Source organism: Vulpes vulpes, chromosome 4, assembly GCF_048418805.1.
Source record: "Vulpes vulpes isolate BD-2025 chromosome 4, VulVul3, whole genome shotgun sequence".
Classification (NCBI taxonomy): domain Eukaryota; kingdom Metazoa; phylum Chordata; class Mammalia; order Carnivora; family Canidae; genus Vulpes; species Vulpes vulpes.
The window spans coordinates 81,912,965-81,940,632 of NC_132783.1; the positions used below are offsets into that span (position 1 = coordinate 81,912,965).

At 49.1% G+C, this 27,668-nt stretch overlaps 1 protein-coding gene across 1 annotated transcript in view; it reads left to right on the forward strand.

Annotated features, from left to right (window-relative positions):
- The window catches only part of LOC140598427 (cadherin-23-like), a 311,068-nt gene that overhangs the window by 99,225 nt on the left and 184,175 nt on the right, over nt 1-27,668 (forward strand). Inside the window, exons 4-6 of the mRNA XM_072754990.1 lie at nt 21,189-21,331; nt 21,904-21,951; nt 22,063-22,155. Of these exons, the coding sequence (XP_072611091.1) occupies nt 21,189-21,331; nt 21,904-21,951; nt 22,063-22,155 (284 nt within the window). The remainder of the gene's footprint in view (nt 1-21,188; nt 21,332-21,903; nt 21,952-22,062; nt 22,156-27,668) is intronic.

The window sequence follows — 27,668 nt, forward strand, 5'->3', positions numbered from 1 at the left end:
GTGAAAAATACTATTGGTATTTTGATAGAGACTACATTGAATCTGTAGATGGCTTTGGGTGGTATGGATATTTTAACAGCATTGATTCTTCTAATACACGAGTATTGGATATTTTTCCATTTATTTGTGTTGTCTTGATTTCTTTCCTCAGTGTCTTATAGTTTTCCATGTACGGGTCTTTCACCTCCTTGGTTGCTTATTCATAGGTATTTTCTTGGTTTTTTTTTATGCAATTGTAAATGGGATTGTTTTCTTAGTTTCTTGTAGTGTAGAGAAATGCAATTAATTTCTGTATATTGATCTTGCATGCTGCAACTTTACTAAATTCATTTATTAGTTTGAATAGTTTTTTGGTGGCATCTTTAGAGTTTTCCATATATGGTATCATGTCATCTGCAAAAGTGACAGTTTTACCTCCTCCCAATTTAGATGCCTTTTGTTTCTTTTTCTTACCTGATTCGCTGTGGCTAGGACTTTAATATTATGTTGAAAAGAACGATGAGAGTGGACATTTGTCTGTTCCTAATCTTAGAGAAAAAAGATTTCAGCTCTTCACCATTCAGTATGAACTTTACTGTGGGTTTCTCATGGATGTGCATCTTTATGATGTTGAGGTATGTTCACTCTATAAATTTTTTTTGTGAGTTTTTATCATGCGTGTATGTTGAATATTTACAGATGCTTTTTGTGAATCCTTTAAGATGATCATATGATTTTTATCCTTCCTTTTGTTAATGTGTATCACATTGATTGGTTTGCAGATATCGAACCATTCACTGGGATAAATCCCAGTGAATATTTTTTTAATGTATTGTTGACTTTGCTTTGCTATTATTTTGTGAGGATTTTTGCATCTTTGTTCATCAGGGATATTGGTCTATAATTTTATTTTTTGTAGGGTCTTTGTCTCGTTTGGTATCAGGGTAATCCTGGTCTTGTAGAATGAATTTGGAAGTGTTCTTCCCTCTCCAATTTTTTGGAATAGTTTGAGAAAGGCAAATATGAGCATTTCTGTAAATGTTTGGTAGAATTCACCTGTGAAGCTATCTGGTCCTAGACATTCATTGGGAGTTTTGTTTTGTTTTTAATATCTGATTCATTTCATTACTTCATGAATCAGTCTATTCAGATTTTCCATTTTTTTCCTGATTCAGTCATAGATGATTGTATATTTCTATTAATTTATCCATTTCTTCTAGATTGTCCAGTTTCTTGGCATATAATTTTTCATAGTAGTCCCTTTATTCCTTTTGTATTTCTATGGTGTCAGTTAATTTCTCCACTTTCATTTTTTATTTTATTTGAGTTCTCTTTCTTTTTCTTGATGAGTATAGCAAAAGGTTTATTATTTTATCTTTTCAACAAACCAGCTCTTAGTTTCATTGGTCTATCGTTATCTTTTTAGTCTCTATTTTATTTTTGCTCTGATCTTCATTTTCTTCCTTCTACTAACTTTAGAATTTGTTTGTTCTCTTTTTTTTTTTTTTAAGATTTTATCTATTTATTCATGAGAGAGACAGAGACAGAGAGAGAGAGGCAGAGACACAGACAGAGGGAGAAGCAGGCTCCATGCTGGGAACCCGATGTGGGACTTGATCCTGGGCCTCCAGGATCACGCCCTTGGCTGAAGGCACCGCCATCGGGGCTGCCCTGTTCTCTTTTTTTGTAGTTGCTTTATGTATAAGGTTAGATTGCTTAATTGAGATTTTTCTTGTGTCTTGAGGTAGGCCTGTATGACTATGAACTTCTGCCTTAGAATTGCTTTTACCAGGGATCCCTGGGTGGCGCAGCGGTTTGGCGCCTGCCTTTGGCCTAGGGCGCGATCCTGGAGACCCGGGATCGAATCCCACATCAGGCTCCCGGTGCATGGAGCCTGCTTCTCCCTCCGCCTGTGTCTCTGCCTCTCTCTCTCTCTCTGTGACTATCATAAATAAATAAAAAATTAAAAAAAAAAAAAAAAGAATTGCTTTTACTGTATCCCATAGATTTTGTAATGTTCCCATTTTCATTTGTGTCAAGGTATTTTTTTAATTCCTCTTTGACTTCTCTGTTGAAGTATTGGTGGTTTAGTAGTGTGTTGTTTAGCCTTTAAGTGTTCTGTTTTTTTCCAGGTTTTTTTTTTTTTTTCTTGTAATTGATTTCTGGTGTCATAGCATTGTGGTCAGAAAAGATGCCTGATATGATTTCAATCTTCTTAAGTTTATTTTTTAAAAGATTTTATTTATTTTTTTGAGAGAGATTGTGAGTGAGTGATAGAGAGAGCATGAGCAGCAGGGGATGGATAGAAGGAGAGGGAGAAACAGACTCCCTGCTGAACAGGAAGACTGATGCAGGGCTCAATCCCAGGACACTGGGATCATGACCTGAGATGAAGGCAGACACTTAACCAACTGAGCGCCCCAAGCACTCCTCTTCTTAAATTTATTAAGACTTGTTTTGTGGCTTAATATATGATTGGTGCTAAAGAATGTTTCATGTACTCTTGAAAAGAATGTGTATTCTTCTGCTTAGGGATGGAATATTCTTCATACATCTACTAAGCCCATCTGACCTAATGTGTCATGTAAGGCCACTCCTTCCTTATTGATTTTCTTTCTGGATTATCCATCCATTGATATAAGTGGGGTGTTAAAGTCCCCTACCATTATTATATTGCTGTTGATTTTCCCCTTTATGTCTGTTAATATTTGCTTTATATGTTTAGGTGTTCCCCTGTTGAGTGCATTGCATAGATGTTTAAAATTGTTATATCTTCTTGTTAGATTGATTTCTTTATTGTTACATATGCCCTTGTCTCTTATTATTATCTTTGTTTTAAAGTTTATTTTGTATGATATAAATATTGCTACCTCAGCTTTCTTTCCATTTCCATTTGGATGGAATGCTTTTCATCTTCCATCCCTTCATTCTCAATCTGTATTATGTCTTTAGGTTTGAAGTCTCTTGTAGACAGTATAGAGATGAGTCTTGTTTTTGCTTGTTTGTTTTGTTTTGTTTTGTTTTGTTTTATTCAGTCACCCTCTGTCTTTTGATTGGAGCATTTAGTCCATTTACATCTAAAGTAATTACTGACAGTTGCATACTTATTGCCATTTTGTTCATTGTTTTATAGTTGTTTTTGTAGTTCATCTCTGTTTTTTCTTTTTCCTTGCTCTCTTCCCTTGTGATTTGATGACCTTTAATGTTATGTTCTGGTTCCTTTTCTTTATTTTTTCATGTATATTTATTATAGGCTTTTGGTTTGTAGTTACTATGAGGTTCATGTATAACACCCTATACATAGCAGTCTATTTTAAGTTGTTGATTACTTAACTTGGAACACATTGTAAAAGCACTACATTATTACTCCTTGCTTCACTCCATGTCTCATGTTTTCAACACCATATTTTATATATTTTTATTTTGTGTATACCTTAGATAATTATTATAAATATAATGGATTTTATATATTTTTTAGCCTTCATACCAGCTTATTAAGTGGTTTATCCACTACCTTTATTCTATGTTTGCTTTTACCAGTGAGATTTTTTTCTTTCATAATTTTCTTACCTCTGGTTATGGCCTTTTCTGCTTAAAAAAGTCTTTCTTAGCGTTTTTTGTAAAGCCAAGTTAATGGTGATGAACTCCTTTAACTTTTGTCTGAAGAACTCTTTATCTCTCCTTTAGTTTTGAAGTTGATAATCTTCAACTTCAAAATTGGGTAGGGTATTTTTGGTTGTAAGATTTTTTTTTTCCTTTCTGCATTTTGAGTATATCATGCCACTTTCTTCTGGCCTGCAAAGTTTCTACTAAAAAATCAGCTGATATTATGGGTTTCCTCTGTAAATAACTATTTGTTTTTCTTTGGCTGTTTTTAAGATTCTTTCTTTTTATCTTTAATTTTTGACATTTTAATTACTATGTCTTGGTGTGGACCTCTTTGGGAGGTCCATCTTGTTTGGGGTTCTCTGTACTTCCTGGACTTGGATGTTTCCTTCCCCAGGTTAGGAAAATGTTTAGCTATTAACTTTTCAAATATGTTTTCTGCTACTTTCTTTCTCTCTTCTCCCTTTTGGAACCCTACAATATGATTGTTGATACACTTGATGTTTTGTCAGAGGTCCCTTAAACTATCTGAATTTTTTTTAAATTTTTTTCATTTTGCTGTTCAGCTTGGATGATTTCCACTACACTGTCTTTTGGATAACTGATTCATTCTTCTTCATTCTCTAATCTGCTACTGATTCCTGCTAGTGTATTTTTCATTTTTATTATTGTATTCTTCAGCCCTGATTAGTTTTTTCTTATATTTTCTACCTTTTTGTTGAACTTCTCACTGTATTTTTCCATTCTTCTCCCAGGTTCAATGAACATCTTCATGACCTTTATTTTGAACTCTTATCCAGTAGATTGTTTATCTCCATTTTGTTTAGTTCTTTTTCTGAGACTTTACCTTACTCTTTTGTTTGGAGCTTATTCCTCTATCTCCTTATTTTACCTCTTTTTCTGTGTTTGTTTCTATATACTGGGAAGATCGGTTATTTCTCCTGGTCTTAAAGGCATGGCCTTATTTAGAAGTTGTCCTGTGGTCACCAGAACCAAGTGCTCCAGGGTTGTTTGCTATGTGGGCTATGAGTGCCCTCTTCTCTGGCCAGGCCACAACTGCCACAGGCATACTGATAGGCAGGGCTGACCTCCAGGGTGGCTGTCTATGAGGCCTTGCTGTGACTATTGTGAGTATGCTAGTTGGTGAGGCTTCCCCACACCTTTCCCAGCAGGAGCCACTCTGGAGGGGTGCTGGTCCTGACTGAGGCCATTATTTGGGCACCTTTAAATTTCTCTCCCAGCACTGCCTTCCATCCAATACCACTAACTCACCAGAACCCTGTCCATGGCACATCCCTAGGAAACACCAGTCACCTAAGGTCCCTAGTCAAATCAACAGACTTGCACAGTTTGGGGCATATAGTTGAAGTCCGGTGCTCCAAACTTGACAGTAGCCAGAGCACCCATTTACTAGGTAAGTGCTTTGACTGAACCATAATGGTGGTGGTTGATTTGACTGAGTTGCTGTTAGAGGAATTGGGTTTTCTTTTACAACCTTAAAGTAGGGTCACCATCTATGTCCTTCTATTGTAGTGCAACCAGAAACATTATATTTTGGTTTTTTTTTTTTTTTTGAGGTTGTCTTGATATATTCAGTACAATTTGTGGGAGGAAGGATGTACAGAAAAGTTGATGGGCAGGGAGAGATACATTTTTGAAGACACAAGGTAGGAATGTACTTACTTGTGACAGAGGAGAGCAGGATTTTATTCTTGACCCTGTCACTGTCTCCAGAACTTTGACCAGCCTCACCTACCCTGGGCCTCTGTGTCCTTGTAAGTAACCTGAGAGCACTTCATGATGTCCAAGGCTCCATCCAGCTCTGACATTCTGTGATTCCCACTGGAGACAAAGGAACTCCTTCTCCATTGGAGCATGGGCAAGTCCTGGCTACCACCCCCCACCCAGGAAGCCACATTCAGGGGTTCTTTGCTTCACTGTGCACAGGTCTCCCATTGTCCTGTGTCAGGCTTGGTTAGATAGCAATGGGAAGGCAGCCAGCCCCTCCTATATTTGCCTGATAGGAGGTAGGATATTTTCACTGGCATTTCGCCACACTCTCTGACCTGCTCTGGGGAGGAAATGGTCTACTGGGCACTGGTCACTTGGCCCCCGACAGTCTATAGTGAAATGCAGGACCTAGAGGGCATGAAGAACATGGCCTCCACTTCCCTTTCTTGGCTTCTTGAAGCAGATTTCAGAGAATGATTTAAGAGGGAAGACCCAGCAAGAAAGAGAGAGAGAGAGAAGGAAAGAGAGAAGAGAGAGAGGGGGAGAGAAGAGGCCACAGTCTTGCCTACAAGTTTCCAGAGTGAATTACACTCCCAATATCCAGAGAATGTGGGTACTGTAAACCATGGCATGACAAATATGGGTGAAAAGGTGTGTAGATAGCCAGTCTCTGGGCAGTTCCTTCTAAAAGGCAAGGGAACCCCTCTGCAGCCCACCCTAACTCCTCACTTACTAGTTCCCACCTCCCATCCACTAGGGTACACCATTTCAATGATGTGGGGCCCGAGCACTTCCAACTCTGTTCACAGAGGACTGGGAGGAAGAATCCTTATTCCAATTGAAAGAGGACATGCAAGGACTCCACAAGTTTGCCCTCTGCCTAATTAAGAACTAAACAGACCTAATTAAAAAATATCCTTCCCAGTTAGACAGGCAGCAGGCAGGTTGCCCACTGGGAAAACTGCCGCTCAAAATGGGGATAGCAGGATACTCCTTGGAATGTGTCCATTAGAGACCGGGGATGGGATCCTTTTAGCATTACCACATTCCTGAAAATTCTAGAATCATATCACTTTGAGTTTACACAGTCTTTCATCATTCATTCATTCATATATCCTTTCTTCCACTCACTCATTCACTCATTTGTTGTAGACACTGTGTAGACACTGACCAAAGGCCTATCCTATTCCAGGGAACTACGCAAAGCTTTGGGGGCACAGCAGGCAACAGGAGTCATCATCTTTGCCCTCAGGGAGCTCACAGTCAGATGGTAGATTCAGACCAGAAGATAGGCAGCGAGTTAGGACAGAGTGTGTGGAGTGCTTTGGTTGGAGGCTGCTGTGGGGGAATTGAAGCCACTTGGGGATGTCTGGAATTTATGAAGAGCTTCCTCTTATGTTTACTGGCTTGATCTTTGCCATAAGCTTCTGAGACATCAGTGAGGTCAGTGAAGTGGCAAGACTTGCTTAGGTTACACTGATGGGTCCAGAAGTGGGACTTGGGCCTGACTCCAATTCCAGGAGCCCACCCTGGATGACTCTGGACTTCTTACTTAATGGTACTGAACTGTAGTTCCTTCAGGAAGAGAGTGTATAGCCATAGTCACTGGCCACCCCACTGCCTAGGGGGCATGGTGGCAGAGGACCTGGAATGAATGGCCAGGAAAGCACTTTTAAGTATTGGGCATCATACACATGTTCAGAGTTATTATTATCATTAGCTCAAGGTGTTGGATGCTTAGGATTTGGCTTCAGTGAAAAACAGCTCACTTGATGTCCTCCTCAGAGGCCCAATTTCCCTCCTCATGAAGCAGTGACTTATAACCTGGTAGGGAAATGGGCCAATTCATCTGGAGGAGTAATCCCAGGTTTTATACCCATGTGTTCCCCTCCATGACAGAGATTTGCATATGCTCCTTGGATGAAAACAGCTTATTCATTTAGTTGTTCCTTTACTGATTGTTCTTTGTTCACCCTGCCATTATTCCTTCTGTCTGTCCATCCATCCATATATCCATCCATCAAATTATCTATCTCTCTACCCACCCATCTACCCACCCACCCACCCAGCCATCATTCCTTCCTTCTGTTCATCCATCCATATATCCATTCATCAGTTTATCCATCTCTTCACCCATCCACCCATCCACCCATCCACCCCCACCCCACAAAGATATGTCTCAAATAAAGATAACCAGAAAAATTGCTGGCCCAGTGTTTCCCCAATTATTTCCTGAACCACATATATCCTTTGAGATGCTTTTGGAAGAAAGGGTTTCTTGGCCAAATAAATCTGGGGAAAGCTGTATCTTCTTTACCACCTGTGGAGTTTCAGAATGCACATTAATGTAAGAAAGACTCTTGAAGTCCTGCAGGAAGGAACCTTGTTTACATTTCTTTAAGATAGTATTCCCTAGACCTCTTTGACCAAGGAGTACATTTTCATGGAATACCCATTAGCATCGCAGGGAATTAATGATTCGTGAAATACACTTTGGGGATCATTCCTTTAAGCATAAAATCTTTTTTAAATTAGAATGACTTGCATGGATTTTTCATGAGATCTATTATATATGTACCTGCCTTCTTACATAGGAATGACTCAGCATTTAGCACTTTCTTGGCACATCATTGAACAACACCTCAGGATGGATAGCACTCTCTGATGATACATTGTCGTGGACAGGAGCTAGTGGAAGGACTCAGATTATTTTAAGTTATCACTTTTCAGAGAGCTTTGATCTTTTCCTTTTGGGAACAGCAGAAGTTATTGTTTATTGCTTTTTATTATTGTTCACGTCTCTGCTTGACATTTCTATGAACCGAAAAATCAGAATCAATCTAATTATAATTGTATGTAAAGTGAGAGTAAACAGGCTCAGAGTGAGGACCTGACCTTATCTCTTTTTCATTATGGGCTTGGAATTTAGTGTATGGATTTTGTGCTATGACTTTTAGCTGCTCAAAGACCTTTGGGGCTAATTTCCTGGTTTTCATCTGTGTTCTGGATAATGGAATATGTGGGATATGACTCTTGGATATTTGGTGTTACTAAACCCCCAGAAGAGGGAAGTCCCCTGTGACTGTTTGGGGACTTCAGTACTGGACTCTCAGTACTGGAGAAAAAGGTCTTCAGGGTCAGATGGGCCTGGATTTGAATTCTGACTCCACCTCTTCCTAAGCTGTGTGATCTTGGCCAAATTACTAAATTTCTTTGAGACTCAGTCTCCTCATTTAAGTGTGGGAAATACTTTTTTCACGAGTTTGTGGTAAATAACAAATAAGATTGTATGTGTGAAGTGCTTAACAAAGTACCTGTCATACAGTTGTGCTCAGTAAATGGTAGCTAGCGGCAAGGCAGGTATTAGGGTGAGGCAGGTGAGGCCCCCATGCCACAACATTTTAGGGGACACTCTGAGACACATACAAGTATGGGGCCAGCACCTGCGAGTGAGTGCCATCTTACATTTTGCTTCCTGTGTGTGTCTCTTGTCTTGTGCCCTGGCTAGTGGGATGCTGTCACCTGTGATTGTTCTCAGAGACTGAGGGTCTGGAAGGCCTCTGATTGGGTGAGAGGACCCTTGCTCACCACCTGTAGTGGCCCCTCCTCCCAAGGCAGCAGGTACACCTGCTGGGAGGGCTGGCTCCAGATGAGTAAGGGTGTATCTGGAGAGAAATGGGACTGAGGGATGAGCCCAGTGGAAAGGCCAAGGGGTTTGCTCCCATGGGACCCTCCAAGGGCAGGAATCACTATGGAGCCACTCTCCTCAGGCTCTGAGTGGGGGCAGGGCCTCTGCCAGCTGGGCTGGACCCCCACTTCCCTGTCAAAACTTTTTAAAACACAAACAGTGTCAAGAGCGGCATTTGCATAAATCTCATTAGAAAAAGTGCAAGTTTCATAAATCTTGTGATAAATTAGTACGATATCATTCTCAACGTGATGTATTAATTTTAGGGCAAAATGAATGGTGCTGTGATCATTGTGGGTAATTATGAGTCTCCTCAAAGAGGAAGTGATTTCTGGAGGGACTTTTCTGGCCTCCTGCACAGTGGGAAGTGGAGAGAGCAGGGGTGAGGGGAAGGGTGTCTTTCTCACCTGCTTCCCGGTGACACCTTTCTTAGTAGTATTCTTTCCTGCTACCCAAAGGTGAAGAGAAGCAGCCCCTGGGCCTTAGGCTCTGGCTAAGGGGTGGGGGCACAGGAGGGATTGGGATTCTGAAGTCGGACCTTAAAGTCCAAATTCGCTTTGAAAAGAATTTTAGATGACTAGGACCTGGAATCTGATGTGCAGCCAGGCCTGAGACACACTGGACTAAAATATTCCATCTTTGGCCAGAGAGGAAAAGGACTCGCTGGGGATGCCAGCTGGTTAGCAGAGCCTGGCCTCCGTCCTTCACATTCACAGTGGGGGTGGGGGTGATGACGGGTAATATTAGCAGGGCCTCATTGAGAGCTGGGGGAATGTGAATGTGACTGTTGAGCAGGGCACAAGCTTGGGCAGGAGGGAGGGCTAGGGTCCCTGTGAGCTGGAAGGAGTCAGCACGTGCCTGCAAGTGTTTGGATAATCTCTTTGTGAGCCTTTAAAGGCCTGCAGTGCTCTGTTTATTTTAATGATAATGTCAAGTTCAATTTGCCGACATTTTTCCACATTTCCTTTTGTAAAGTTAATTGAACAGTTCAATGAATTGAAAAGTTTCAGGAGAAGGGAAAAAAAATACCCACCCCACTATTATCACTGTTATTAAATCTAGTAACTACCACTCGGCTCTCAGGGCCCCTGTGACAGGACTTCAGCCCCCCTGGGTCTGGGAGCTGCAGCAAGGACTTAGGAAGGTCAAACAGCATTCTGGAACCTCTTGATTCATGGTTATTTCTTGTTCAGGCTGCCATTCCTGTGAAGAAAAGGGTATCCAGACCACCTGGGACAGGTCAGCCTGGTTCCCTGGGTGTCTCCACCAGTTTGGGGAGCCTTGCCAGCCGGGGCCAAGGGTGTGTGCGCTCTCCTCTCTTCCACAATGCCTTGTATGTGATGTGGCAAACGGGACCGTGGTCTTAAAGGTATTTTAACAAGATGGGACTTTAATGTGATGTGCTGGAAGGAGTACCGGGAGCCCAAGGCTGATCCAAGTCTCAGCTCTGCCTACTACAGCTGTTCTCTGGGCACCCGTGAACTCATCACAGAGCTGCCCAGCCCTGCCTTCTCCTTTGTAAGATGAGTCTGTCAGCCTCATCAAGAGTGTGAGTTTGGCACGGTATGGCTACCCTTGTCCCCTGTCCCCTGCTCACAGCAGGTGTCTAATGGATCATGGTGTTTTTTCCTGCTGATCCCATGCAGCCTCAAGACCCTTCCCTGTACAATGCTCATGGAACCATGACCTGGGGACTGGCCCTGCACAGGCTCATGCTTCCCCAGAATGCCTGAGAGCAGCCAGGAAAAGCATGTGGCATAATGGGGATGTAGGTGTGCCCACTGGAATGTCAGCTCCACGTGCGCAAGGACTTCCGTTTTGTTCATTGTTGTATCATCAGGGCCTAAAGCGGGGCCTAGGACAGAGCAGGTGCTCAGGCAGTGTTTGTTGAATGAATTCAGGAAGGACTGTAATGGCATCGTAGGGGTCAGATAGGTCACTGAACAATCCGAGTTCTGTCATGGGCTAGCTGTGTGACTTTAGGCAAGTAACCTAACCTCTCCATGTGACTCATAAGGTTATAGAGGCTTAGAGCACGTTGTTGTCTGCTGCTGGGCCTGGCAGTCCTTGCGATGATGATCTTATTTGCTCTGTTGTGCCAGAAGTGGAACAGCTCTGAGCTTCTGAGACTCTGGACTGGGTCCCTCAAATATTTAATGTCCAACCTAACCTCTTATGCTTTATTACTTTAAAATAGCAATAACATGTAGCTCCTCCTCTTCCCTGCCACCAAAACCTCTGGTTTATATCATCCTGCTCTGTGTAACGTCTCCTTCTCTGCTGAATTAGCCCGTCCCCTTGGCCATCAGACACCTGTGTACCCAGGTGAGCCAGCCACCTCTTCTCAGACATTCAGGAGGGAATCACCATCTTGTTGGCTTGTGAAGGTGGGCTGTGGAAAGCCAGGGTGATGGTGGGGGGGTCCCACAGTCTCTGCCTCAGGGGTACTCACCTTCAGCCCAGCCGAGTAAACCCAGGCGGTCCAGGGCAGCCTAAAATGTGAAGGAGCCTAAAACATGGAGAGGGTCTGGGGGTCTCCCTGGGGGTCAGTCTCTGTGGGGTGAGGCGAAGCAGTGTTTAGCTGCTCAGATTAGGGTTTGGGGAAAAAGGCTTGTGTTAAAAGCTGAGAGGGTGGTAGAGGGAACCTGAATTCTAAGTCAGACCAACTTGAGTTCAAATCCTCCTCCGCCACCTCCTAGCTGTGACCTGGGGTTGGTCACTTTACTCCTCTGAGCCTTACCTTTCTTGTCTGCATAGTGGGGATGCTAACCCCTCTCGGTGGGGTCATGGTGAGAAATAGGTGATAGTGAGAATGAGTGCAAACCACTGAGCATGGTGCCAGGCAAACAGTGGACGCTTAATGAATGCTGGTTTCTTTCCCTCAGACGGTTCCTGCCATCTACTCTGAGTGGGCCGAGCTGCAGGGGAGAGAGGACACGCAGATGGCCCAGGGCTTCTGGAGAGAGAGACAGTTCCCTTGATCCAGAGCTAGGGTTTTCTGAAGAGAGTGAGGACCTTGGTCAGTGCAGGAAGGCTGAGGGCCACCTGCCTCTCAGGAGAGAGGGGTCCACATCACACCTCCACCCTGACTTCCCCCAGGCAGATAAATCCGCCTAGGGCAACCACCAGAAAACCCAAAACAAAGATCAGCTCCTCTGAGGTCAAACCAAGTTCAGGCCCCTGGGGGGGATTAGGAGGAAGGAGCCTGGTTGAAGGCAGGAGAATGGGGAGGGTGAACCTAAGACAAATGAGATTATCCGTAGGAATCAAGGCACTTAACCGGCCTGTCTGATCCCGGAGGAGAGACAAATGAGATTGCAGGCTCCAAGGCCAGCCCCGGCTCTGGGGGGCTCATCCCAGGGGAGAGGGGGAGGGCAGGAGCCCCTGGCTCTGGCGGAGACCAAGACCAATGCAGCTAGGCCCCTCCAGACCAGGAGAATGGTGGGCATGGGGCTTGTGGGGCAGGCTCTGTGGCGGTGGGGACCGGGCAGTGGTTACTGTCAGAAAGACCCTGTCATAACCCAAGGCCTGTAACCTGGAGCCCGAGGCCTCTTTCTGCTGCTCCTTGACACAGCCACTGTCCATGCACTCCACAACCCCCATGTCCCAAGCCGTCACCTCCCGACCAGGACCGCTGCTTCTTCTGCATGATGCAGGGCTTTGTCTGTGAGGTTCTCCTTCAGCCGTGACTAGCCCTTGCTTCTGAGTTCCCCCGTAGGCTCCCAGTCTGGTTCCCCACCTTCCAACTGCCCTGAGATCCTTGGCCCCTGGATGGGAAGGGACATAGGTCAGGGCTGATGTCCAGTCCTTATAGGCTTGCTCTCACATCCCTTCTAAGGTTGGCCAGCAGGGGCTGCGGCTAGCTCCAGTGTTGTGAAGGATTCTGAAGTTGGATGTAGACTCAGCAGAGGAGGGAGCTGTGATTGATTAGCGTGGTGTCTGCGAGGGAAGGCACTGGCTAGCCCCTGGGCCCCGGAGGGGAGCCACAGTTCCTCACGCGGGGTGGGAGGAGGTTTGAAAGCATGTCCCAGGACATCAGCCTCTGTCTTCAAGGGCAGATGGCCTCTCTGTGCTGCCCGGAGGTGCAAACAGTGGCTCAGGCTGCTCAGAGGGGAGACAACTTTGTGACCAGGGTGGCATTTGAGGCATGCCCTTACAGGCGGCTGGGGCAGGGAGGCCAGGGGAGGAGAAGCCACAGGAGCACACGCGTGGGAATGTGCAGAGCCAGGGCATGCTTGAGGGTGGGAAGCTGGTGGGCTGGGCCTAGGGACCCTGTGGGAATGGGACCCCCCCACCCAGAGGGTGGGGGGGCAGTGCAGGTTGGGAGGGGTGTCGCAGGGTTGAGTCCTGTGGGCATGAGGGGAGGCCGCTGAGCGGGAGGATTGCAGTCAGAGGTTGGCTGTAGGAAGACGCTGCTGCCAGGAGGAAGCGCAGTGTGTTCTCGGCCCCTCTGCAGCTCCCTCTCTGTGTTTGGGGGGGAGCAGACAGCTTTCACCTTCCCCCATCCAGAATAAATAAAAAGCCTTGCAGCTGCCACTGCCCTGCCTGAGTTCCCGGCCCACCCCTTGTCTCTCGGCCAAAACTCCCAGCTCTCCGGGGGTGCGTGACATGCCAATCCCGGCCCTCACCCCTCCGCGCAAATAACAACAATAATAGTAATAGCAGTCATCTCGGCGATCAGCGTGGGCCCAGCAGGGCTGCAGGGAAAGCTGTGATTGTTCGCCCTTTGCCTAGAAGACGGTCGGGGCCTGCTGCTGAGGGACTGAGGCCACCACAGAGATGTGTCACCAGCCCTGCGCCTCTCAAGGGCATTTGTAGCCTACTGAGTGGATCCCCCATCCCAACCAGGGCCCCTGGACTGCAGGATGGGGTATGCTGCCCCAAGATGGGGTACATGGCACCCAGAATGGGATATGCTGCTCAGGATGGGGTACCTGGCCTCAAGGGTGGTACATAACCCTCGGGACAGGGTCCGTGGCACAGGATGGGGTAGATGGCCCCCAGGATAGGGTCCATGGCCTGAGATGGGGTAGATGGCCCCCAGGATAGGGTCCATGGCCTGGGATGGGGTAGATGGCCCCCAGGATAGGGTCTAAGACCTGGGATGGGGTAGATGGCTCCCAGGATAGGGTCCATGGCCTGGGATGGGGTAGATGGCCCCCAGTTCAGGGTCCTTGGCCTGGGATGGGGTAGATGGCCCCCAGGATAGGGTCCGTGGCTTGGGGTGGGGTAGATGGCCCCCAGGATAGGATCCATAGCCTGGGATCGGGTAGATGGCCCCCAAGATAGGGTCCATGGCCTGGGATGGGGTAGATGGCTCCCAGGATAGGGTCCATGGCCTGGCATGGGATAGATGGCCCCCAGGATAGGGTCCATGGCCTGGGATGGGGTAGATGGCCCCCAGTTCAGGGTCCATGGCCTGGGATGGGGTAGATGGCCCTCAGGATAGGGTGTAATACCCCAGGATGGAGGATATTACTCCAGGATGGGATATAGGGCCATAGGATAGAGTTCATGGCCCAAGGTTGGGATACATTGCCCAACAATGGGGTACAGGGCTAGTTCCTGAGAGAGTAGACCCCCATCCAGTCCCCAACTATGATTCTGTCTGCACCCAAAAGCAAGCACTACTGGTTTGGCCATTATTAGGTTTTGATTAGCCATGCTTTTTCCTGTCCATTAGTATACATAATTAGGAATTACCTGGCTATACTCTCTGCCCTCGTTGTAGCTCACAGATCTACATGACTTTGGAATCTGGTATCACCTAGCGCTTCTAGATAGTCTGTGGGACTCATTTGTTTGCCCAGCGGCTCTTCATCAAGCACCCCTGGGATGCTGGCCCCTGTGTTAGGTTTAGGGGTTCAGCAGGGAACCTGACAGGCCAGGCTGTGGTCCCCATGGAGCTGACATGGGGTGCTTGCATGGCAGGCAGCCTGTAAGTCAGGAGACAGTCACAGCTCAGGGGAAGGGATGCAGAGACATGGGGGTGATGGGGCATCTCTTTAGATAGACTGTCTCTGTATGATCAAGTATTGGGGAGGCCTCTCTGAGAAGGTAACTCTTGGGCTGAGAGGTGAAGAGTGAGGAAGCTGGCAGGGTAGGGACATTCCCAGCAGAAGGCACAACCAGGGCTGAGACCCTGGGGCAGCCACAGACTGTTCAGAAGCAGAAAGAAGGTCCAGGTCTGGGAGGGGTGAGCCCAGGAGCCTGTGCGAGCTGCCGTGACAGGTGCTGCCTCAGACCAGATAGCCAGGGCCTTGGACAGAATCTGATTTAAGTTTGGGTTTTAAATTTATTTATTTATTTATTTATTTATTTATTTATTTATTACTCATGAGAGACACAGAGAGAGAGGCAGAGACATAAGCAGAGGGAGAAGCAGGCTCCATGCAGGGAGCTCGATGTGGGACTCGATCCCTGCACCTAGGATCATGCCCTGAGCCGAAGGTAGGCACTCAACTGCTGAGCCACACATATGTCCCAGGTTTAAAATTCTTTAATTGTGTTAAAATACACATAACAAAAGTTTACCAACTTGATCATTTTTTTAATGTATAGTTCAGGAGAGTGTTCAGTGCACTCATGTTGTCATGCAACAGATCTCCAGAACTCTTTCCCCCTTGCTAATCTGAAGCTTTATACCCATTAAACAATAACTTCCCATTCCTCCCTCCTCCCCAGCCCCTAGCACCCACCCTTCTCCTTTTGGTCTCTGTGAATTTGACTCACCCGGTATCTCACATAAGGGGAGTCATACAGTGTTTGTCCGTTTGTGACTGGCATGTTTCACTCAGCACAGTGTCCTCAGGGTTCATCATGTTGCAGCATGTGTCGGAGTTCCCGACCTTTTTTAAGGCTGGATAATATCCCATTATATGTATGGATGGCATTTTGTTCACTCATTCTTCCATCGATGTGAGTTGCTTCCACTTTTTGGCTGTTGTGAATGAGGCTGCTGTGGACATGGATGTATGGTGCCTTGCACTCTTTCCAGTTCTACTTTCTACCCACGAGGAGAGGCTGGGCCCCTGTTTGGGTTGAGCTGGCACAGAGTGGAGGGTGCTAGCCTTGCTGAGCTGTCCTTCCTTGTGAGGGCAGGGGGGAGACCAAGAACAGAGAGTCCTCCTGCAGCACTGATTGAGCCAAGATCCCTAAGACTGAGCCTTTAAATCATCTTGGGACCAGAGGAGCTTTTCTCTGCATCTAAAATGTGAGCCATAAACCAGGCTGACTTACAGGCAGTACTCACCGGTCCGGTTGTTTATGGCCAGCATCCTTTCTGATTGGTTGATGCCTGTACTATGCCCATTGTTAAATATTTGAAGATCACCCTGCTATAAACCAGTCACAGGACTTCCCAACCTGGCTGTGCAATAGGGTCTCTTGTAGGGAGAGTGGGGCTGCCGCGTAAAAGTTCACACTCTAGGCTCCCCCAACCCCAGGGCCAGCTGAGTCAGCAGGGCCTGTGAATCTATACTGTTACTTCCTGGGTGATTCTGATGCCACAATTTTAGGGTGTATCTTCTGTGGGTTCCCCCCAAAGCAGGCCTTGTGATGGGGGTTCGAGTGCAAATCATTTGTTGGAAAGGGGGTCCCAGGAAACACAGGTGAGGAATGAGGAGGTGAGGCAGGGAGGAGAAGGTGCATGACCAACCACGTCCTCCCCATGGGCTGCTGGGGGTGAGTCCCAGCAAGGATCCCCAAGAGCCAACGTACAACACGCCTCTGCATCAGCCACCCCAAGAGGTGAGGGAGCTGGAGCAGTAATCTGCTAAGTCTTTATCAGCCACTTTGCATGAGTCATTCTTTGAGCACTTTTGCGGGGGTTCTTAATCCCCTGGCACTTCCAGCCTGTCCAGTGTGTCCCTCAGAAATCCAGCTCAACCCAGGCTGGCACTTGGAGATCGAGCTGATGTGTGTGATGGCGGGATGTGTGAGGCCTGACGGGTAGGGTACCAGTAGCATCTGGAATGGAGGGCTGCCCTGCTCCCATCTCTCCACCATCCGGCCCCGATCAATCATTGGGTATCCTTCCTACCACTGGAAAGAGCTCCGGGCCTCCTCCACTGCTGGTGGGAATATAAATGGTGCAGGTGCTGGGGAAAACAATTTGGTGGCTCCTTCATAGCTTGAATGTAGAATTATCACAGGACCCAGCAATTCCCCACCCCTCGTTCCTAGTTCCTGCCCCCAAATGTTCATAGCAGCACGATTCACAATAGCCAGAAGGGGGAAACAACCCAAAAGTCCATCAACAGACGAATGGATACACAAATGTGGTCTCTCCATACAATGGAGTGTTACTCAGCCGTAGGAAGGGATTGCATACTAATACATGTTACGACATGGATGAACTTCGAAGACTTAATTCTGAGTGAAAGAAGCCAGACACAAAGACTACCCCTCATATAATTTTATTTATATGAAATGTCCAGAACAGGCAAATTCATGGAGATGGACAATGGCTTCTTGATTGCCAGGGCAGGGGCAGGGAGGAATGGGGAGTGATTGCTTAGTGGACGTAGGTATCATTTGGGGTGATGAAAATATTCTGGAAGCAGATTGTGGTGAGGGTTGTACCACGTGGTGAATGTACCTAGTATGACTGAATTGCACATGTCAAAATGGTTAAAATGATGCATTTTTGTATTATATATATTTCATCACAATTTTAGAACAAAACACAATAAAACTCCAGGTACTATTCCACAGCCTGAGTCGCAGCGCGTATTACCTGTTTCTCAGATGGGAAACAAACACAGAGCGCGGTATGTGTACCCCAGGGCCCCACAGCCAGGGATGGTTCTCCTGAGTGGCGGCTCCTAGAACCACCGGGTTGGAATTGAGCCCCACACATTGGCCTCGTTCCTGTGTGAATGGTGCAAACAGAGGTTTCTGGGAGCCTTCCTGGTGGAGAAATGAGCCCTGTGTCCAAGGGGAAGCCAAGCGAGGCCCAGCTTCTGCAAAGTAGCAGAACAGCCCTGGGCGGGGGAGTTTGTGCCCAGCTGGAAAATTGCGGGGCGTCTTGTCTTAAATATAATATTAAATCGGCACCTTTAATTAGTACACTTAGAAAAGGTCACTAGCAATTACCTGGGACACAAAGAAGGCGTAAGCAGGCAAGAGCCCGTGAGGAAGCCGAAAAGGACCATTTTGAGCAGCACATAATTGAGGGGAAAATGGATAAAAGTCCAGGAAATTATAGGGTGGGTGACAGCAGCTGATGGGCCCCATCCATGTCCTGCCCAGTGCCCCCCTTCTTGGAAGGGCCTGAACATCGGGCCTAAGAAAGCCATTTAGGATATCGGGCCGAGTCGTGTGACCTTGGCTGGAGGGCCAGTGTGGTCTTTTCCAGAATCCCATCAGCCAGCGGAGAGGCTGGGCCCTGACGGTGGTTGGCAGGTGAAGCGTCCACTCCAGGGGGCCTCCATGGACTGTTTGTTGACTGTGGGCAGGCAGGACTGCTCTGGGCCTCAGGCTTTCTCATATGGAATCTCCCCAAGGCATTAGGAAGGAGCTCAGCGCTCCTCAAACTTGGCCGCTAAAGCAAATCTGAGCATAAGGGAAACAAAATGCATATCCCTGGAAGTCAGGGGGAGACTGGAAATTCTTTTACGGCTTTAGGTTTGGTCTTCAAAAATAGTTACGTTGTGCTCCAGAATATTCCCATTTATTTTCATATAGAACAATTGCTTGCCATTGAACGACATCATGCTTTGAGTAGATGTGCTTGGTTGACCTATGACTTCACATACCTCTTCCTCCTTCCTCATCCAGAAGGAGCCCTGCACTGGGAATCCAGTAATGTGGGTTCTAGCTGCCGACTCTGTCCCCCACCATTGCACTTTGGGCAACTAGTGAGGTGCCTTCAGCTTCTCCATCTTTAAAAATGGGAAGGTTGTACTCCCCAGAGGATCTCCGAGGTGGTTCCGACTCTGTTTCATGATTTTTCTTTTCTTCCTCCTGCTTTTCACCTCCTCTCATCACCTTAGGTGCTTCTATATCCTGTTCTGCTGTGTGACCTTGGAAAGGATGCATTGCCTCTCTGATCCTCAACTTCCTAATCTGTAAAATGGGTAGAAGAATGGCCACCAACTGAGTTGCTGGGAGGACTTAATGAGAGAATCCGGGTGAATGAGCCTAGCTAGCACTGTCTGGCTTATCCTCAGAGCTCAGTCATTGCCCAGAATATTTCTTTTCTAAGTGTTAGGCTTCTTGTTAGGGTCTGATAGGGTCATGTCCCTAGAAGTCCTGAATCTTGAGTTCACTTACCAAGTATTGAGATGTGTAAGGTTGTGGAAACCAACAAGGGCTGTAGACCCAGAATGCCTGGGATCTGAATTCCAGCTCTGCCTTTTACTAACCGTGTGGCCATGGTTAATTACTTAATCACTCTTTGTTGCCTTATCTGGTAAATGGGTAGAACAATGGTCAGGATTGAATCAGACAATACATAGAAACCCCCTAGCCCAGTGTCTAGAGTGTGGCTAGCACTCAAAAATATTCGCTCTCCTTGTATCACTTAGAAAAGCTCAGTAGTGTTTTCTAGAGAACAGTCCCAGAGTTTGGAATCCTATCTTACTTAGCTTGATCATCAGAGCTATTGAGTAAACACAAGCTATATTTGGGGAAGAAAGAGTGTCTGTTCCATCTTATGGGGTAAACTGAGGCTTTAAAAGAAGTGACTTGCCCAAGGCCATGAATCTAATCTAACCACCCCTTTGAGAATCAGACAAAGACTATAGCCCCTCTCTGCAGAAAGTGATACTGTACGTTCATGACATTTTGCACGATTTCCAGAGGTTCGAGGACCTCCTGCAGCTAAGGTGGCCAGCCTGTCCAGTTGTCTGGGACCTCCCGGTTTTAGTATGTGTCATTCCTCAGTCCCAGATAAACCAGGGGGTTGGTTACCCTGCCTGAACGCTACTTAGGGAGGGCTGTGATCCCCCGGGGAAGATGCCCTATATATGCTAGGGCTTCCTAGGCAGGACTGTAGGCCAGGCATCCTGGGGGCGCCTCTGACCAGGGCTGTGTTTCCTGGGGAACAAGGACACCTCAGTCCTCTTCTTGTGAACAGAAACTATACCTTGCACCCAGTCCTGGCCTCCATTTTCTGGAGGCTGGGCCACATCTTCCTATAACCTCTGTGTACTCCTGCACTCAGCACAAGGCCAGCCCCTCGCCACTGTTGGGCAAATGTCAAGTATTGTAATTTTTTGTGAATTAGAATGAATGCTTCCATTTGCAAAAGGCAGAAATCCAACTCAACTGACTGACTCAGGCCAAAAAAAAAAAAAAAAAGAAGAGGCAGACATATTAGCTCCTGTAGCTGAGAAGCCCGGAGGTTGGAGCTAAAATCAGGCACCGCTGGCTGCACACCCTCAAACCTTCAGGAGTCTCTCTGTGCACCATTTGGCTCTATTTTCCTCCTGTTGGCCTCATTCTCAGGCAAATTCTTCCTGTGTGGTGCCAGAGATGGCTGCCAGCGGGGCCAAGGTAGCAAGGCCAGTGGAAGAGGGCTTCTCTTTCCCGGTCATTCCAGCACAAGTCCCAGGGTCGGCTTTGACTGGCTCGTTTGGGTCACATGCTCATCCCCGAGCTAGTCATTGTGACCAGGGAGATGGAATGCTCTGATTGGCTAAGGCTGAGAGGGATGTGCCCATCCGGAGCAGAAGAACTGAAGGGGCCTGCCCTCATCAGAGCCACTAGGAGCAGGGAATCTCCAAATTTAAAATCAGGAAAAAGTGGGGGACGCCTAGGTGTCTCAGTGGTTGAGTGTCTGCCTTTGGCTCAGGGTATGATCCTGGGATCCAGGGATCCAGTCCCAGATCAGGCTCCCTGCGAGGAGCCTGCTTCTCCCTCTGCCTGTGTCTCTGCCTCTCTCTCTCTCTCTCTGTATCTCTCATGAATAAATAAATAAAACCTTTTTTTAAAAAAAAGTAAAATCAAGAAAAAAGGGGCTAGGCAAAGGCCACAGCTCTTCATTACCCACATAAAAATACGATGAGCCATGGTTCTCTGTGACAGGCACGTAACACACTGTGACACGTGGTCAGGGTGGGGGCAAAGAGCCTGGGTCAGTGACCTGCCGGCAGTGTGTGGGCTGGGACTCCCGAGCAAGGTGCCGAGGAAGGGACCCACTCCAACTGTCACTCTCTGATCTCTCCTGTGGCTATTCCAGGTTCCTCTGTGACCCAGTTGCTGGCCCGAGACATGGACAATGACCCCCTGGTGTTCGGCGTGTCTGGGGAGGAGGCTTCCCGCTTCTTTGCCGTGGAGCCCGACACAGGTGTGGTGTGGCTGCGGCAGCCGCTGGACAGAGAGGTATATGACCCGGCCATGCCCCTGTCCCAGTTCTTTCCTGGCGGGCAGACCCTGAGGGAGGAGGCTGGCTCATCATCTTTTAGGGGCCTTCCTCTGAGGCCCCATTCTGACCCCAAAGTAGCATCATGCTGCCTAAATGGTGTCCCTCAGTCCATCAATGCTTGCATCTGGACTTGGGGTTGGAATGGGGTGGTTGGGATGTCTCCAAACAAGGGACAACACTGGACGGGCAAGAAGGACCATGGCCCTGGGTTCATGCCCCATAGAATGGTGGCTCTGTGGTATATACAAGTCTACCCCCATGAACAGTGCTCCCCTGAAGGACATTTTCCAGAGACACCAATTCTGGTGATGTGGCAGCCCGTAGCAAATTAAGGTATGAGTTTGAAAACCCCAACCTTTGTTTTCTCCTTACATTTGAAGAAATGGCCTCAGAGGTGTCTAGGGACTTGTTCAAGATCACACAGCCATTTAGAAGCCCAGCCCAGATTAGGGCCCAGGGCCCAGGACTCAGGACATGGGAGCACCTCTCTCTAACCCTGCCTTCTCCCTCCCTCCCTTCTCTCTTTCAGACCAAGTCTGAGTTCACAGTGGAGTTCTCCGTCAGTGACCACCAGGGGGTGAGTGTCTCCTGAGGCCTCTGCTACCCTGGGAGGCAGGGTCCTGGGCGCTGGGGCAGAAAGAGGCTGGAGGCCAATGCCAACGTTAAATCCCCACCCTTCTCTTGCCAGGTGATCACGCGGAAGGTGAATATACAGGTCGGGGACGTGAATGACAACGCACCCACGTTTCACAACCAACCCTACAGCGTCCGCATCCCTGAGGTAGGAGCCCCCAGGGTCACACTTAGGGATGTGGAGGGTGGGCCATCTGGGCAGGGGCTGAAGCTGGGTACAGGGCAGCTCCAGCTCTGCTTCCCCTGCCCACGCCGCAGCCCAAGCACCAGCCCTGGGCAGGTTGGTGACCTTGCCGACAGCTTGGAGGGTGAGGGCCTACGGATGGTCAAGGACGGTGGGTTGGAGGCGGCCTCAGGCCTGATAGAAGGCCTGCCTGGGATGAGCCCCACAATTCTAGCTGCAGGCAGGACTGGACAGGAGGTAGAAGGGGCAGGTGTCGTGGCCTCTTTGCTTCCGTTCATAGCCAGTGTGGGCCATGGGCACGTGAGTTAGCAGGCCTGATCCCCGGCTTTCCAGCCATGTCCCGGAACGGGCCCTCCCAAGAACCCAGGAAGCAGGTGGTGGCTCCAGGAAGGCACTTTTTTTCCCTAGCCTTATGCTCGCCCGCCTGTCTCCCTGGCCCTCTGCTCCTTTGGGTCGTCTGTGTACTCTGAGTGTGTTTGCATGAGTGCAGGCATGTAAAACCAAGCCATTGCTGGTAATTGAGAAGTACAAATTATTGCATTACAAACGGTTCATTAATAAGCTGGCTGCCGGCTCCCAATGGTACTAGGGTTCTCATCCCTTACTGTCCTCTCCCAGTGACTGATGGCAGTCTTCTGGGCTGGTAGTTAGCAATTCAAAGACCTTGAAGGTGGTGGGTAAAGAGCTTCTACTGGGTGTCCCTCGGGCCTGCCCTTAGGGCTCTGGGTTGAATGGCAGCAATAAAGCCTTGGCCTGGGAATGATGGGAACGGATTCCCCTGCAGAGAGGCAGGTCAGCACCAAGGCATTGGAGTTCCAGCCCCTTTATGTTATATGTCACTGGATCAGGGAAGGGGAAGAGTCTTTAGAAAATACCTGTTCAGTTTATAGATAAAGAAACTGAGGCGCAGTGTGGGACAGTGACTTGCCCAAGGTCACACAACTTTGACTTTGAGCCTTCTGACTCCCAGGGCAGCCTCAGATTCCCTCCAAGATGAAGAGACCTTGTCTCATGCCCCCCACCCCTCACCTTCCTGTTCCTGGCCTTCCTTACTCAGCTGTGAGCCAATGGTCTTATGCTGGTGCCAGACGGAGGGAAGGGAGGACAAATGTGAGGGTGGGAATGCACGGAGGCTCCCGCACCTTGCCCTGATGTGGCAGGGCCTCGGGAGGGAGAGCCCGCAGTCCCAAGCAGGGGGACACGTTGCCCTGAGCTGTGGCCAGCATGTCCGGGGCTGCAGCTTGGCTCCAGGCCCCCTCTCATTTGGAAGTCTCCCTAATTTAATTAAGGGTCTCTACGTGCCAGCCTGTGCTCTGGGCCCAGGCTCGGAAGCCAAGGGCACGGCTCAGAGTTAATGAGCCCAAGCCCATTGCTCAGCTGCCATCCTGGCAGGCATGGCTGCCCGTTGTCTTCTCTCACAGGGGGCAGCAGGCAGCAGCGATGGCAAGGGGACGAGAGGTCACATCCCTCCTCCCCAGCCTCTGGGCCCGGGGCCAGCCTTCCCCTCGCTGCCTTGCCAGGAGATGTGACCTCCAATGCCGCCCTGTTGGGATCCCCTGGGATTCTCCGAAGGCCTCTGCTTCCAAGGAGAGAGGCTCTCCAGTCAGTCATCTATTTAACAAATATTTATTGAGTGTCTGCCGTGGGCTTGGCACTGTGCCAGGCGGCCGCTGCGCAGAGAGACCTGGAAGGCCGGAAGAACGAGCAATGACAGAAGCTGAAGCTGGCGGCAGGAGACCCCGGGGTCCGGCCCCTGCTCTGCTTCCAGATTGCTGGGTCCATGTGGGCACGTCACTTAACCTCTCTGGGCCCCAGTCCCCCTTATCTAACAACAACAGGGGACAGGCAGGATAAAGTGGCCTGCCTGCTGCCCATCTGATGACATCTGATGACATCTGATGACTCTCCTCAGAGGGTGGGCTGAGAGGGGCCAGCCACAAGGACACACAGTTCTTGGAGGGCAGCCTGTGTGGTTTACTTGCTCGCCCGTAAACATCCCCAGCTCACCTCCTTGACTTGATACTTGATGCCCTACTTAGGGCTGCTTGGTGGCCGGTGGGGTGTGGTGTCAGCTGGATGCGGGCCTGGCCGCTCCTGACCTGAGGTGGCTTGGCACCGACCAGCCCCGGCCTGGTGTGGTCACCTGAGCTAGAACTTAGCTGTCTGGCTCAGGCCCCAGCTGAGGTACCAGCAAAGGACCTGCTGGCTCCTGGCCCGGAATTGAGCCTGGGCTCTCCTGCTGGCCTGGAGGTCACCCTGGCGACCCCAGCGCCCTGCCCTTGAGAAGCGTGATGTGTGACAGAGGCCCCGTGGAAGTGAATGGGGTAAGAATGCAAGCCAGGGAAAGAGGGGGGGCTCTGGAGACCTGTGAGGTGTCAGTGCTGAGGGGTGGCCAGAGTGATCGGAGAAATGTCAGCAGCCCTCCTGGAGGAGGTGGCTTTCCAGCTGACTCTTGCCAAGGTGAGCAGTGGAGGTCCTGTAGGTCAAGACCTCTGGGATTTAGTCCTGGCTGTGCCTGGGACTGGCTGGGTGAGACTGGGCTTATCACTGCCCCTGCTGGCTTTGGTCCCACTAGCTGTTAAACTGGGGGATTGGACAGGTTCCTTCGAAGGCTGATAGCCCGTGGTCTGCGGATGCATCCCAGCAGGAGAAGCTTCTCCTTCTCCTTCAAGTACTTCATTATCCCTGAAGGGCTGGCAGAGAAGCTCTAGTGGCTGTTTCCATCTACTGAGCTCCCCTTCTCATCGTGCCAGCCACCTGTCCCGTCTCCATCACCTTCTCAGCAGCCACTGTCCCCAGCCCTACAAGCCCTGATCATTTGGGGATCTGTTGTGCCCAGAACCCGAGGATGGATGTGAAGAGCAAGTTTTCTGGGAGACAGATTCTAGGTCTATATAAGGAAGAACTTTCTAGTATGGAAACCTAGCACGCATTCTATCCCCCTACCCTTCCAAGGATGTACTGAGCTCCCCAGCCCTGGCGCGATGCAGACCAAAGCAGAGCTACGCGTTTCAGAAGCCATTCAGAACTGAGTGTTCGAGAAGGGGTGGATCAGAAGGTCCCAAACACACCCCGTCAGAATTTCCTAGGGGACTAGCTACGATGCATATTCCTGCACCCCTGCGACTCTGAATCCGTAGCCTGGGAAGAGCCGGCCCCGGACACTGCATTTCTGACAAACCCCGCTGGTGGCGGGGAGCCCTGGAGCCTGACCCCTGTGGCCTTCTGGGGGGGGGGGGGGCGAGGGCAGCCCATTCTCAGCTGCGGGGAACAGGAGTGGGCCGGAGGCTGGATCAAGGCCAGGCCCTGCCCCTTTCTCCAGGAGAACCTGCAGGCCCCCTGCCCCAGGCCTGCCCCTCTCTCCCACCCCCCAAGGCCCCGCCCGGCCCCGCCCCTGCTCAGGAGAAGCCAGACAGGTGTGTTTGGGTTTCTGTGTTCCTGCTCCCCTCCTGCCCAGCCCTCTCCTCTCACTAAGCTGTTCTACATGTAATTATCCATTTTATCAGGGTGAAAGGGCCTGCAATTCACTTGTCGAAGCCCTAACGAGGCAGCGTGGATGCTTTCAAGTCCGTAAAGAAAAGGGAAATCCTGCTAGAATTGGCAACTTAATTCACCAAGCCAGCCTCGACAGACCTCATTAAGTCCCCGTGTATTCATTTCAGGCTAATGGCTGTCATGCTGACTGCTGTTTGATTTGCTGTAATAGACTTTTATGGCGTTCCAATTTGCTCAAACGTGTTTGCCTGTGTCTGTGCCCAGCAGCACCGCTCCACTACCTTCATTAGGGGGGGTGTGTCCGCCTCGCTGACCTTCAGCACTGCCCTGTCCCCTGTGTCCTCCCCGGGGCCACCCCCACCCCCCCACCAGCCCTCCAGGTGTGCCCCGGGGAGGTGACCCTGAGGCCCGGCTGATGGGGTCACCCAGATGGGGGTGAGGTGAGAATTCAGACAGTGCCAGGTGGCCCCTGGGGTCAAGGGGTCAAGGAGGGCTTCTGGAATCTCAGGGCGGGCTGTGTCCTTGAAGTTTCGACAAGTTCATGCACCTTCGCTGGACGGTTGGGCTGTTACCCACCTGGCCTCAACCTACCCTTCTCACCTTCCCTGCTGGCTTCCCCGGCGCCGATCACCCTGTCAGCCCGGGGGCCGATTCCATGCCTGGGAGCCTGTGTCTCTGTCTCTCTTTTCTCTTGCTCCCCCGCACACACACTGTGCCGTTCTAACCGGTACCCGAGTGTTTTCTTTCTGCTCCCAGCCGAACTTGATTTTCCCTGTCCTTTGAGGCCCAGAGCTGATCCATCGTGCCCTGAGCCACTCAGTTTTTTTGTTTGTTTGTTTTTTGTTTTGTTTTTTTTTTTTTTGTAAATGAACACAGTGAACATTTGCTGAACAGCTATAGGCCCAGGGCTTCTAAGCTGGCTTGGACACATAGGGTAGAGCAAAAGGGCTCTCCCATTGGCCAGCTGTGCAACTTAGGATGGTGACATAACCTCTCTGGACCTCAGTCTTCTTATCAATGAGACAAGCAACAGTATTTGCCTTATAGGGGGTGGGGGTGGGGAGGTGGTCATTGTGTGAGATATAATAATGCAGGTGGGTAAAGCCCTTAGCCCGGTTTGTGGCTTGTTGTATATTTAGTAAAATGCTGGTGATTAAGACCAAGGTCTTGGCCTTAGGGGAGACAATTTTACAGAGAGAAAGACAGGTAGGAGGAGGTCTAATAACATATAAATGTGTTAAACGCCATGGTCGCTTAGGGCATGCAAAGCAGGCTGGAGGCACTGTGGAAGAAATGACCCGGTCTATACACAGGGGCCATTTGTTTGGGACCTCACGGGATGTGTAGAAGTTTGGTAGTCACACAGGGAGGTTAGGGTGTCTCCGGATTATCATATACTTCCTGTTCTTTAGCTTCTCTTCATATATTGGGATTGCCAAAAGATAGAAGGGCACTCTAACCCCTGACCAGAGATCCTTTTGGAGAGGGCCAGTGGCAGTTGGTGTACGCATGTCCCTCACAGACACCCAATGTCCCCTTGTGGAAATAAAGCTGGGCTGGAAGTAGGTTCCCTGGGGACCTGTCCAGATCACTGACAGGTCCTGCATAGATCTTTGTAACTCATGGCTTCAGGTGACCAGCTGTGAGGTGGGGAGGAGGCTGGAAGAGGGGAAGAGGCTGGCAGATGGACCGAGATGGGACAGCAGGGGCCCGGGCCCCCTCGGCTGGGGACATGATCCAAGCCAGGGTCTCCCTAGGCCACCCCATCTCTCCATGTCACTTAGCAAGGACAGATGAAAGCCACTCCTCCCTGGAGCTCCTTACTAGAGACAGGAAAGCAGGGAGAAGGAGCTTCCTGGTGAGCATTTGTCCGTAAAACAAAGTAATTCATCCCTGCGATAATAATAAGTTGACGCCGTTGTTATTGTTGAGAGCTTCCTCTGTGGCCAAGGCCCTGCTCACTGAGCTCTCACTGCCGCCTC